This window comes from Rhinoderma darwinii, chromosome 1, assembly GCF_050947455.1.
Source record: "Rhinoderma darwinii isolate aRhiDar2 chromosome 1, aRhiDar2.hap1, whole genome shotgun sequence".
Lineage (NCBI taxonomy): Eukaryota > Metazoa > Chordata > Amphibia > Anura > Rhinodermatidae > Rhinoderma > Rhinoderma darwinii.
In genome coordinates this window covers 641,150,781-641,164,822 of record NC_134687.1, presented here as the reverse complement: position 1 = coordinate 641,164,822, position 14,042 = coordinate 641,150,781, and the positions used below count along the sequence as shown (strand labels likewise).

At 43.3% G+C, this 14,042-nt stretch overlaps 1 protein-coding gene across 1 annotated transcript in view; it reads right to left on the bottom strand.

Moving 5' to 3' along the window:
* Positions 1–1,978: 1,978 nt before the first annotated feature.
* The window catches only part of LOC142662128 (uncharacterized), a 63,536-nt gene continuing 51,472 nt past the window's right edge, over positions 1,979–14,042 (bottom strand). Inside the window, exon 10 of the mRNA XM_075840138.1 lies at positions 1,979–3,312. Within this exon, the coding sequence (XP_075696253.1) occupies positions 2,252–3,312 (1,061 nt within the window). The 3' untranslated portion in view covers positions 1,979–2,251. The remainder of the gene's footprint in view (positions 3,313–14,042) is intronic.

The window sequence follows — 14,042 nt, the reverse complement described above, 5'->3', positions numbered from 1 at the left end:
AATCTGAGGATCCTGAGCTTGACCCCCTCCAACCAGCTCCATCTCACTGGCCCCAGCCAGTGCTTGCTCAGTGAGCTCTAAATTCCTCTCCAGGTTTAAAATGCTCATAAGTGCGGTAAAATGAATATTTAGATCCAAAAACTGGGCTTCCAAATACACATCATGCTGCATCTAGTGCAGAGATATTCACACTCAAACAGCTATTCAAGGCATGCATACATTCACAAGACACACACCTGGTAGCATTGCCCATGGAGCACAATTTTAAATGGGGATAAATTGTATAGTAACACAAATAACCAACTTTTTTTTATACAGAACACACAATGAACAAAGAAAACTGACCAAGCCCGAATTTCCTATGTCCTTTTTTTAAACTATGGCCGTGTGTTTCACTGTGTACTTATCTGCAAAATCGAACTTTACTAGTGGATTCTAGGATGAGCTGCCCAGATCCTGATGCAGTTTAGTAGTCTCAAACTGTAATATTTCCTCCACCATGATCGCAAGTAATTTACAGGTTTCTTTCTGGTGAAACGTGATCTAGAATTTATGTCCAACATGTCTTCTGGTACTGGGGACAAATAACTTTTTGACTCTTCTTTCCATAGCAGACTGTTCCAGAAGTCAGGTGTTCACGAACAAACTATAGTCTTGCTCTGATGTTTTTTCTGCATTGCTAAGGTTTTGCTTTGGCACACCCCATGCAGTTTTCATTTTTGCAGCATTTTTAGAATGGTAGACATCAAGAGTGGCAAAATCTGCATGTATCATTTTTAAAGAAATTCTGGGGTTCTCAGAAACTTCTCTCAGCATCTTGTTTTCTGCTCTCAGGCTGATCTTACGGAGACATACTAGCTTGAACCAATTGGCAGTTGTCTAAAATCTCCACATGTAGATGGTTTTCTGGACAGCTGAATGATTGACATGTAATTGTTTGGCCATCTTCCCTTTCCTGAATCATAGACATCCAAAACCTTTCTGAAGGCCTAAGAGAGCTCTGGATCTCGGCATGGTGAGAACACACATTTCAATAACAAATGGTAAACCAAACGTTAGAGGTTTAAATGAGACATGTTCCTCCTGGATCCTGTCTAAGTCTGGTATCACACATGCAGTTTTAAAGGCAAATCTAAGAGTGTATTAAAAAGAATCGGGAAATATAAATGAAGGCCTTATACTTTTCTTTCATGTTTTTCATGTGATTAGAGGCAAACTGCATGTGTGATTCCAGTTCACAAATAGCAGTTGTGTTTCAGAAATGTCTGCGGCTGTCCCACTCATCTGAATGGAGCTTTCAGAATCTATGTGCATGCTGCAGAAACAACCCCACTCCGATGCATGGAGCTATTTACATTTTCAGAAGTTTATGCTACAAACCTGCTGCAAGTGAATCTACCCAGTGGGTAAGAACAGACGGAACGGCAACCACAACCATACCCACATAGGTGACAAATGGATACATGATTTAGCCAGTAAATATTGTGGTATTACCGGAAAAATGTTGTGGCCATTCGCCACCACATGTGGGCGTGATTTTGGGTGCCAACCTTGATTCTAATTCAGTGATAAATATACTTATGACATTTTCTTTTATGAAAACAAATCTGTGAAAATTTATTTTATTCTATTGGAAAGTTACTTTGTTAGTGGTTTTTTTTTTCAATTCCATCAACTTAATCTTTTTATACCGTTTTAATGAAATTCAAATATAAAAAGGTCCATATATGTTAAAAACAAAATTATTACATTGTCCTTACTGTCACTCTGGATTCTCCTGCAGTATGGGTGAATATATGAATACAGTAATAAGAAGCGAGGTTCATGATGACAATGCAGCTTCTCTGCTTTGTAAGTAAACAAGGCTCTTCTTTTCTTCATTATATCCACAATACTTTTCCTTCATAGATCCCTGTCGCAGTTGACTTCAGGTAAATATAACTTGGGTGTTTGGCAGAAACAGGCTAATTCCACCCAAAAAAATAAACAAATACTTTTATTAGCTGTTTAAAGTCTGTGAATAATCTGATGTGTTTAAAATATTTTATTTTTGCTCTTATAGCATCTCCCACATTCTAAACGAGATTATGGTTTCTACTCCATGTGAATTCTCTGAGGATTTCCAAAATGTAAATTTCTTTATAAAACATCTTCCACATAAAGGACATCAACATGGCTTCTCCCCTGTATGGTTTCTCTGATGAGCCCTAAGTTTGCCTTTAGTAGTAAAACAATTCCCACATTCTGAAGACTAATCTAATTTCTCTCCTGTGTGACTTCTCTTATGTACAATAAGACTTGATTTATCTATAAAACATTTACCACATTCTGAACATGAATATGGCTTCTCTCCTGTGTGAATTCTCTCATGTATAACAAGACTTGATTTAACTGTAAAACATTTACCACATTCTGAACAGGAATATGGTTTCTCCCCTGTGTGAATTCGCTCATGTTTAGCAAGACTTGATTTAACTGTAAAACATTTACCACATTCTGAACATGAAAATGGCTTCTCTCCTGTGTGAATTCTCTCATGTTTAACAAGATGTGATTGAACTGTAAAACATTTACCACATTCTGAACATGAAAATGGTTTCTCCCCTGTGTGAATTCTTTCATGTTTAACAAGATTTGATTTTTGTGCAAAACATTTTACACATTCTGAACATGAATATGGTTTCTCTCCTGTATGACTTCTCTCATGGATAACAAGACTTGATTTATCTGTAAAACATTTCCCACATTCTGTACATGAATATGGTTTCTTTCCTGTGTGAATTCTCTCATGTGTAACAAGATGTGATTTTTGAGTAAAACATTTCCCGCATTCTGAACATGAATACGGCTTCTCTCCTGTGTGACTTCTCTCATGTTGAACAAGATAGGATTTTTCTGTAAAACATTTCCCACATTCTGAACATGAATATGGCTTCTCTCCTGTGTGAATTCTCTCATGTTTAACGAGACTTGATTTTTCTGTAAAACATTTCTCACATAATGAACATGAATACGGCTTATCCCCTGTATGAATTATTTTCTTTGTAAAAAGACCTGAGATTTGTGTGAACTGTTCACCACATTGAAACCTTTTACCCCCTTTCTGAGCTGTACTTGTGGTAATCTGTGAATGGTCAGGAGAAGGTTCCTCACGATTAGTGAAATTATGTGATAGGTCTTTACTATGATGTCCTGGATGTACATTGAGGGTAATGAGGTTTTCTCCTGAAGACTGCTGGATGAGTTCTTTATCTTCTACTTTATAATTGATCGATAATGTGAAGTTTCCCTCAGAATCCGTACTGGGATTTTCTGTTAGGATTAAAAATTAGTTTTGTGATTTTGTTTCAAAATAGAAAAATGTACAAATTTATAACATTCATATTAGGCTGGAAACACACAAGCAGTGTTTTGAGCCATTGTCAGAAGTGGATGGAAGTGTCAGGAAGAAGTTTAAGCCATACCTTTTGACTCCATTCCAGCCTTATAACACTTTAAAATAAATCCATGGCAGTCCAGGATTCTGGTCTACACTTAGTCCTCCACTTTTTAATTTATTAAAAAAAAGCTTGACTTAAAATAATTTTTTTTGAAAAGCAGAACCTTGTCTGGGAATGAAACCTGTTCTCTGCTAAACACATTTGGCCCTTTAAATACTAATAAGACATACATCTTAACTTAATATAGTTACAGTCTAATATTGGCCACAGTCTACATTTAAAAGATAATGTGTCAGGAGACAAATAACACATCTCAGGCTGAATTCACAGACATGATAATGAGGTTTGCATATCCTAATGGATGAACAGTTACCGGATCTAAATTTTGTAGAACATCTTTAGGATGCAGTGGAATAGACAGAGTGGCGTTAATAATCAGAATCAGTAATAAAGATTTCCAGTACATAGTAATATCATTCCACTAACAATTCTGGCTGTTCGAAGGGTAAAAAGGATCCTATCAAGTACCTATCAATGAAATGAAGTTGCCTTATTCAAGTTTTAGGCATGGGACAATTTAATAGCAAATTGTTGTTCTATTTCTCTGCCAACCTATTTTTATGTGGTCTTGTTTTTCTCAGAACATATAGGGCTTCGATATTGTGTAATAAAATAAGTGATATATTTAACTGTGATGGTGTAAAGGATCTGCCAGACACAGCTTCTGTGTCGACGCCCGTGGCTAATCAGTCTGCACCTGCTCCTAAGTCTGAGAGAGTGACACGATCTTCTACCAGTCAGGCTGGGAGGCTGAGGAGTGGGAGAGCCTATCACAACCTGGCCAGACAGAGCTAGCTCCTGCCCTCTGTCTATTTATACCTGCATTTCCTGCTCCTCCAGTGCCTGTGATTCTTTCCTGTTTCCTGGCTCTGCTGCTCCTGCTTTGATTATTGACCATGCTTCATTTTGACCCTGGCTTTACTGACTACGCTCCTGCTCTGCGATTTGTACCTCGTACACTCCTGGTTTAACTCGACTCGTTCACTACTCTTGTTGCTCACTGTGTTGCCATGGGCAACTGCCCCATTTCTGTGTACCCTTGTCCATTTGTCTGTCATGCACTTATTGAGCGTAGGGACTGTCGCCCAGTTGTACGCCGTCGCCTAGGATGGGCCGTTGCAAGTAGGCAGGGACTGAGTGGCGGGTAGATTAGGGCTCACCTGTCTCCCTACCCCGTCATTACATAATCACAGGCCCATATACCTTTTCTACCCTGGTCCCTGACACTACTATGGACTCCCTTGAGACCCTGGCTCAGCAAATGCAGGGCCTCTCCCTACAGGTCCAAGCCCTGGCTCAGAAGGGCAACCAGCATGATGCTACCCTGGTAGTGCCCCCCACCTCACCTCTTGAACCCCACCTTCTCCATGGCTCCTGACGCCCCTGAACTTTCCTCTGTTCTTTTCTTTTCTGCTCTCGGGCTCATATATGACGAGACTGATAAGACTGCCTTTGCCGAGAGTCAGCTGGTGACCTTACGTCAGGGTAAGAGACCCGTTGAGGAGTACTGTTCTGACTTTAGGAAGTGGTGTGTAGCTTCTCGGTGGAATGACCCTGCCTTGAGGTGGCAGTTTAGATTGGGTCTGTCGAACGTCCTGAAAGACCTGTTAGTTAGCTATCCCTCTTCTGACTCCCTAGATCAGGTTATGGCTTTAGCGGTACGTCTTGACCGACGTCTCAGGGAACGACGACTGGAATGTTTTTGTGCCTTCCCCTCTGAACCCCCCATGATGGCTCCCGAGGTTCCGTTATTTCATTCTTCCACGGAAAACTCGGATGAACCTATGCAACTCGGGGCCTCCGTGTCCTCCCAACAACGTAGAGAGTTCCGCAGGAAGAATGGTCTCTGCTTCTACTGTGGGGATGACACGCATCAAGTGAACAACTGTCCTAGGCGTAAGAATAAGCAGCCGGAAGAACTTCCGCGCCTAAGTGACCATCGGGGAGTTCATTTGGGCGCACAGGTATTTCCCGTATATATAAAACCTAATAAGATCTTGCTTCCCTTTCAGGTCTCCTTTGAGGGTAGGTCTGCCACCGGCAGTGCCTTCGTGGATTCAGGGTCTTCTGCTAATATTATGTCTGTGGAATTTGCTATGTCTGTAGCTATGCCATTGATTGACTTGCCTAAACCTGTCCCGGTAGTGGGTATCGACTCCACTCCTCTTGCTAATGGTTATTTTACACAGCATACCCCTGTTTTTGAACTCCTTGTTGGCTCCATGCATTTGGAGCAGTGCTCTGTACTGGTGATGCAGGGATTATCGTCTGATTTGGTTTTAGGCCTTCCCTGGTTGCAGATGCATAATCCCACGTTTAACTGGAATACTGGGGATCTTACCAAATGGGGTAATGAATGCATGACGTCATGTTTTTCTGTTAATTTTATCTCTCTCCCTGAGTAGGTGAATACTCTACCTGAGTTTATTCAGGACTTTGCTGATGTTTTTTCTAAAAAGGCCTCTGAAGTGTTACCTCCTCATAGAGAATACGATTGCGCAATCGATTTGGTACCAGGAGCTAAGCTCCCTAAAGGGTAGGATATTTAATCTCTCGTCCTGAACGTGAAGCCATGAGAGAGTATATCCAGGAATGCCTGGCCAAGGGTTACATTCGTCCCTCTACTTCTCCAGTAGGTGCTGGCTTGTTCTTCGTAGGGAAGGATGGTGGTCTTAGGCCGTGCATTGACTACCGAAACTTGAATAAGGTCACTGTAAGGTACCAGTATCCCCTTCCTTTGATTCCTGATCTCTTCAATCAGGTTCAGGGGGCCCAATGGTTCTCTAAGTTTGATCTACGGGGGGCTTATAACCTTATCCGCATCAAAGAGGGGGATGAGTGGAAGACTGCGTTTAAAATGCCCAAAGGTCATTTCGAATACCTTGTCATGCCCTTTGGGTTGTGTAATGCTCCCGCGGTCTTCCAGAATTTCATAAATGAGATTTTAAGAGACTACCTGTGGGTATTTCTTCTAGTGTACCTTGATGACATACTTGTGTTTTCCAAGAACTGGTCCTCCCACATTGAGCATGTCAGGAAGGTGCTCCAGGCCCTTCGGGAAAACAAACTGTTTGCTAAAACCGAAAAAATGTGTGTTTGGGGTGCAGGAGATACCATTTTTGGGTCAAATCCTCACTCCTCATGAATTCCGCATGGACCCTGCCAAGGTTCAGGCTGTGACTGAATGGGTCCAACCTGCCTCCGTGAAGGCGTTACAGTGCTTCCTGGGGTTTGATAATTATTACAGGAGATTTATTGCTAACTTCTCGGTCATCGCTAAGCCTCTTACGGACCTTACTCGCAAAGGTGCTGATCTCCTCCACTGGCCTCCAGAGGCGGTCCAGGCTTTTGAGGTCCTTAAGAAGTGCTTTATCTCGGCCCCTGTGCTGATTCAGCCTAACCAAATGGAGCCATTCATCATGGAGGTTGACGCCTCCGAGGTGGGAGTGGGTGCTGTCTTGTCCCAGGGTACCAGGTCCCTCACCCATATCCGTCCCTGTGCCTACTTCTCCAGGAAGTTCTCGCCCACTGAGAGTAACTATGATATAGGCAACCGCGAACTCTTAGCCATTAAATGGGCATTTGAAGAGTGGCGCCACTTCCTGGAGGGGGCTAGGCACCAGGTAACGGTCCTTACCGACCACAAGAATCTGGTTTTCCTAGAATCTGCCCGGAGGCTAAACCCGAGACAAGCTCGATGGGCGTTATTTTTTACTAGATTCAACTTTTTGGTCACCTATAGGGCTGGGTCTAAAAATATTAAAGCTGATGCACTGTCGCGTAGCTTCATGGCCAGCCCTCCTTCAGAGGAAGATCCTGCTTGTGTTTTGCCTCCAGGTATAAACATTTCCTCTGTTGATTCTGACTTAGTCTCCGAAATTGCAGATGATCAAGTTTCAGCTCCCGGGAACCTTCCTGAGAACAAGCTGTTTTTTCCCCTGCAATTCCGGCTAAGGGTACTCAGGGAAAATCATGACTCTGCTCTATCTGGCCATCCAGGCATCCTGGGTACCAAGCATCTCATTGCCAGAAACTATTGGTGGCCTGGGTTGCTTAAAGACGTTAAGGCCTACGTCGCCGCTTGTGAAATTTGTGCTAGGTCCAAGAGTCCCGACCAGCGGGCTTACTATGTTCTTTGCCCATTCCCCAGAGACCTTGGACCCATATCTCCATGGATTTTATCACCGATTTGCCTCCATCTCAAGGCAAGTCGGTGGTGTGGGTTGTAGTAGACCGTTTCAGTAAGATGTGCCACTTTGTGCCCCTCAAGAAACTACCCAATGCTAAGACGTTAGCTACCTTGTTTGTCAAACACATCCTGCGTCTCTATGGGGTTCCTGTCAATATTGTTTCTGACAGAGGGGTACAATTTGATTCATTGTTTTGGAGAGCCTTCTTTAAAAAGTTGCAGATTGATCTGTCCTTCTCCTCGGCCTTCCATCCTGAAACTAATGGCCAAACTGAGAGGACTAATCAGTCTCTAGAACAATATTTAAGGTGTTTTATCTCTGTCAATATGATTGGGTCTCCTTCATTCCCCTCGCCGAATTTTCCCTTAATAACCGGGTCAGTAACTCGTCAGGGGTCTCCCCCTTTTTCTGTAATTTTGGGTTTAATCCACGGTTCTCCTCCGTTTCACCTGGTAGTTCCAACAATCCTGAGGTAGATGTCGTTCATCAGGAACTGTGCACAGTCTTGGCCCAGGTTCAGAAGAACCTAGAGGCGTCCCAGAGCATACAAAAGACTCAGGCAGATAGAAGACGTTCTGCTAACCCCTTGTTTGTGGTCGGGGATCTGGTGTGGTTATCTTCTAAAAATTTGCGCCTTAAAGTCCCGTCCAAAAAATTTGCTCCCCGATATATAGGGCCGTACAAGGTCATTGAAGTCCTTAACCCTGTCTCCTTCCGACTGGAGTTACCCCCGTCTTTGAGTACACGACGTGTTTCACCCCTCCCTCCTTAAACGCTGCTCCCCGTCCTTGGCTCCCTCGAGGAGACCTTCGGTCCCTGTTCTCACCCCTGATGGGGTAGAATTCGAGGTGGCCAAGATTGTGGACAGCAGGATGGTCCAAGGCTCCCTCCAGTACCTGGTCCATTGGAGAGGATATGGGCCTGAGGAGAGGACTTGGGTACCCGTCCGGGATGTTCACGCTGGGGTATTGCTCAGGAGGTTCCATCTTCGCTTCCCCAATAAGCCAGGTCCACCTAGAAAGGGTCCAGTGGCCCCTCTTAAAAGGGGGGTACTGTAAAGGATCTGCCAGACACAGCTTCTGTGTCGACGCTCGTGGGTAATCAGTCTGCACCTGCTCCTAAGTCTGAGAGAGTGACACGATCTTCTACCAGTCAGGCTGGGAGGCTGAGGAGTGGGAGAGCCTGTCTATTTATACCTGCATTTCCTGCTCCTCCAGTACCTGTGATTCTTTCCTGTTTCCTGGCTCTGCTGCTCCTGCTTTCATTATTGATCTTACTTCATTTTGAGCCTGGCTTTACTGACTAAGCTCCTGCTCTGCGATTTGTACCTCGTACACTCCTGTTTTGACTCTGCTCGTTCACTACTCTTGTTGCTCACTGTGTTGCCGTGGGCAACTGCCCCCTTTCCCTTAGCTTCTGTCTACCCTTGTCTGTTTGTCATGCACTTATTGAGCGTAGGGACCGTCGCCCAGTTGTACGCCATAGCCTAGAACGGGCCGTTGCAAGTAGGCAGGGACTGAGTTGCGGGTAGATTAGGGCTCACCTGTCTGTCTCCCTACCCTGTCATTACAGATGGTGTGGGAGAGTCAGAGAGGAGAAAACTCAGCTGGATGTTTTAAAACGTCCTTGCAGAGATAGGTGTAAACCACCAGGATATTTATAATCTATGGGCAGTCAGCAACTGTTTAAAATAAGTGGTTCCTAATAATCATGGATGTTTTTTTTTAATCCAATATAAAAAAAAAACACATCCTTAAACCCACTTTGAAAACTTCTTAAAACATACCTAATTTCTAGACAATTTTTCAGAATAATCTTTCATGTGTGTATACAGGAGGAACAACACAATTCAGGCCATCATATGACTTGTATATAGCATTCTTTCCTCTGCAGGCTCTATCTTTAAATCTCAGTTTTCCTTGAGGTAGTGGGTGGAGTCTAACTGCTATCATATCTTCTACACACTGCACACACAGAGGAGAACCATCCTGGTCCACTATCTCTCTATAGCACACCCTTAGAAGCTGCTGCAGCATGGAGCACATCATACAGAAGTAAGGATCAGTGTAGCGGAAAATTTAGCACTGGGGTGACATAACTCTTACCAGCAGCCTATGTTTCCACTATCTACTTCTGCTCCCTCTCCCCTCTTCGAAAGACTTCTATTGGCAACAGCATCTGTGTCTTTGTGCTCCTGCTCCCTCCTCCTCCTCTACCGTTTCCCAAGACGTCTATAATAATTAGAAGCATCCGTGTGTCTCCCACCCAGTGGCACTAACTTCACGTAACATTTTCATGGATAAAACCGCTAAATTCTAACAGTAAGTAAAAGTACAAAGTTGGTATATAGCATGTATACCATTAGATTACCACAAGTTGTTTGAAAAGTTAGTGTCCATTTAAAGACGTTCCAAAACAGCTATTTAGTGTACAGTAGATAATAGCAGAGATCTAATTGCTTGATATTGCTGCCTAAAGTCGTACTATGAAAATATCCTAAAGACAACGTGTCCCCTTGTGACTTGTGTGCAGAGTTGCCATGGGGACCTTGTGTGTTTTCTAATAATTCCTCAATTATGTCCCAGCCTCAGATTAAATATAGAACTATAATGAGGATCTTTCTTCTCAGCTGCTATTATTTGAAGATTTGAAATGGTCGAACCAAATATATGACAAAGTACAAAGGCAATTACAAAAACGTATATGTTTTTTCATTTCGATTGACTCCTAAAATGATGTTCAACTGGCTGGAGGACTGCCCACTGTGTATTTACGGTGCAGGTTGGAGTTTACTGCCTGAGCGATTGAGCAGCTAAATGTCGGGTGCCCGGCCGTCAGACTGCCAGGGAAACTGGAAAGAAGATAAAAGAGGTTTTTACCACTTGTCTTCTCTGTACTCGCGTACACAACGCTCAATGAGCGCTGCTGCCTCTATTGATCCCGGTAGTGGTAGGAGATTGCTGCTGGGTCTATCTAGAGCCAGCACCACCCTATCAGTGACCATAGTCACTATAACATGGATAATCTTCCCTGCTTTGCAGTGCTAGTTACAGAGGAAAAGCATAGTGTAATAAAAATAAAATACATGTCTTTTTTGATGGAAAAATAAATGAAGTAAAAATTACACACAAAATCCCTACCTTAACACATTGCCACCTACATGTACATAAAAAGCGCCAAAGGGAAATATGGAGCGCACTCACAGGCTGAGCACGCTCCATACTCAGCGGGTGTCAGCTGTGTAATACAGCTGATACCTTACTGCAATGGGCAGAATCAAAGATCACTTTGATTCTGCCCGTTTAACCCCTTTGATACCGCGGTCAATTGCGACCGCATCATTTAAGGCGTTAGAAAAAAAAGTCTGGTCCCCTCCGAAAGACCATCGGTCCTCCCGCAACGCGATCGCACAGTGCTGATGGTTGTCATGGCAGCCTGGGGGTCTAATGAAGGCACCCAGGTCTGCCATTTCTGTACCCACACCTAGCCCTGCCGGAGGCCTATCAAAATAAAGATATACTGCTATATATTAGTGTTGCAGTATACAGTTCAAGCGATCGCTAGTTCAATGCTTCAAAGTAAATTTTTATTTTAATGTCGATAAAAAATAAAACGAAAGGTTAAAAAATAAAAAATAAAAACTTTTCCCGCCTGTTCTCGAAAGTAATGCTAAAAAATTAACATAACTGGTATTACCACATCCGTAAAAATACAAACTATTACAATATAATGTTATTTAACCCGCACAGTGAACGATTTATAAAAACAATAATAATTAAAGACGCCAGAATTGTTGCTTTTTTGTCACCTTAGCTCCCCCAAATTTTTTTTATAGAAAGTGATAAAAAAAATCTCACATGTACTCCAAAATGGTAATAAAAACTACAGCTCGCCCCACAAAAAAATAAGCACACCGCTCAAATCAAGCAAAAAATTTTCCAATAAGATGTCATTTGATCTCTACATTTTTCATTTTCTTAACAAATAAAAGGAGAAAAAGCCCCCTAACATTTGTAAAGAAAATTCTCCAGAGTACAGAAATACCCCATATGTGCTCATAAACTGCTCAGAAGAGAAGATTTTGATTAATTGATTTCTGGGCAATGTTGCATTTGCAAAACCCCTGTGGGAACAAAACAGTGGAAAGCCCCCAAAAGTGAACCCATTTTGGAAACGACACCCCTTTTTCCTGAGCGCCGCACAAGTTTTAGCAAGTAGGAGCGACTCCCTGTTGGATGTGTGCCTGTGTTGTGTCGAATTACATGTTAGGTCCGTGGTCCGTTTGCTGGCGAGAGGGCAAGCAAAGCTAGAGGAGTTAGGAGGTAAAGGTGGAGGCCCGGTGGAGGTGGTCACCCTGAGAGCTTGTGGAAAAGGAGGAAGAAACAATACGGAACACGACAGTGTCGACATCACAGGGAGGAGTGGCGTCCTGGCGGTTGAGAGATACTGACCTGGGGAGGAAGCAGCGGTCTGGCTGTGAGAGAGCCAGACCTCCAGGTATGTGTGCCGTGTTTGCAACTAGGGGGGAGCCAAGCAAATTGAAGGTGGAGGTGCTGTGTGGTCTGGCTGTGAAAGCCGGACCACGTGGTGCATTTACCGACGGGGCCTGTGACCAGCGGTGGAATACTGCAGGGGGCATGGAGAGGTGGAGGGATAGTGCCGGTCTGGCTGTGAGAGAGCCGGATCGCGTGGTGCACGGACCATACAGCGCACGTGACTAGCGGTGAAAACACTGCTGGTTGCTTGGAGAGAAGGAGGAGGTAGTGTTGGTCTGGCTGTGAGAGAGCATGGACCTGCAGCACCTGTGATCAGAGGTAAAAAGAACAGACAGTTGGGTGCCTGGGGAGTATTGGGGGAACTGCTGGAGAGGTGAGAGTTGCTTTTGGTGGGGGTCAGTACCCACAATTGACCAAGAGGAGCTGATGGAGGTACCGGGAGAAATGTCATGAATGACACGTTTGTTAAGGACATGCAGATGCCCGTTTTACCTGTTGTAGGTGCTTGTCCGCCAATTTCAGACAGACATTCTATTGTCAGCACCGACGGAGGGGCACATGCCGAGATTGAGGAAGCAACCAGTGCAAAAAAGGATGGACGGATTAGGAGGACTACTGAGCCAAATGCTGCTTCCGTTATCTCTACTTCCAGTATTGTCGCTATTGAGGGTGCAGTTATGGGGTTCTGATTTATCGAAGAGCCCTAAAATGTCCGGTTACTCCACGGAGATAGTAAACACTCAGGGCGTTGAATGTCCAAAGGGACACTAGTATTATGGTGGATTAAAGGAGAAGTCGTTTGCGGATTTGAAACAAGAAGTGTCATTTTTTTCTGCAGTTGTTAACAGGGGTACCATTATTGTGATGAAATATTGAAGGGGAGAGTTGATGCGGATCCGTAGTGATGCGCCGAAAGCTAGTACTAACGAACTAAGATTTCCATGGATGTGTGGCGGCCGTTTAGGGGTGCAAGGCAGGACGTAAAGTATGGGGAAAAAAAGGAGGTAAAAACCTGTGGTTCTATCTATTTTAATGGGGAATGTTAGGTCTTTAGGAAATAAAATGGATGAGCTAGTTGCAATGGGGATGTTTGTTCGTGATGTGAATGTGGGTAGTATTTTGGCTTTTACCAAAACGTGGCTGAACAGTGATATAACAAATACGAGCATTGTTCCTGGGTTTGAATTAATAAGAGCGGATAGAGATTTTGAGAGTACAGGGAAGAAAAAAAAAAGGGGGGTGGAGTGGTAATGTATATTAATAGTAAATGGTGTCATCCTGGGTATGTTACTATAAAAAAAAGATATACTGCAGCACTGACATTGAATTACTTGTGGTAGGAATTAGACTGTATTATTTGCCAAGGGAATTTAATGTTATTATGGTGGGTGTGGTGTATATTCCGCCGTCAGGGCATGCTAGAGGTATTATTATCTGTAATCATGAATGAACATCCTTTCAATTTTTTTGTAGTAACAGGGGATTCTAATCATGTGACATTGAGTGGGGTTTTCCCAAATTTCACGCAGTATGTGCAAGGTGCAATAAGAGGCGACAGAACGCTGGATTTATTGTATGCCAATGTGAGGAAAGCTTACTGTATCGATATATTACCGCCGTTGGGTCGTTCAGACCATAATTTGGTATATAATTAGGTCGCCCTGTATATTGCCCAAAAGTTAAATTTAAACCGGTGGAAATTAAACTTGTGAGAAAATGGACTAAGGAAAGCGAGGAGAAGTTAAATGCTTGTTTTGAAGTAACAGATTGGGGAGTTTCTGGAGTAGGGTAGACGGAGGGGATATAAATGACGTTACAGAACATATAACAGATTATATTAATTTTTGCACAGACTT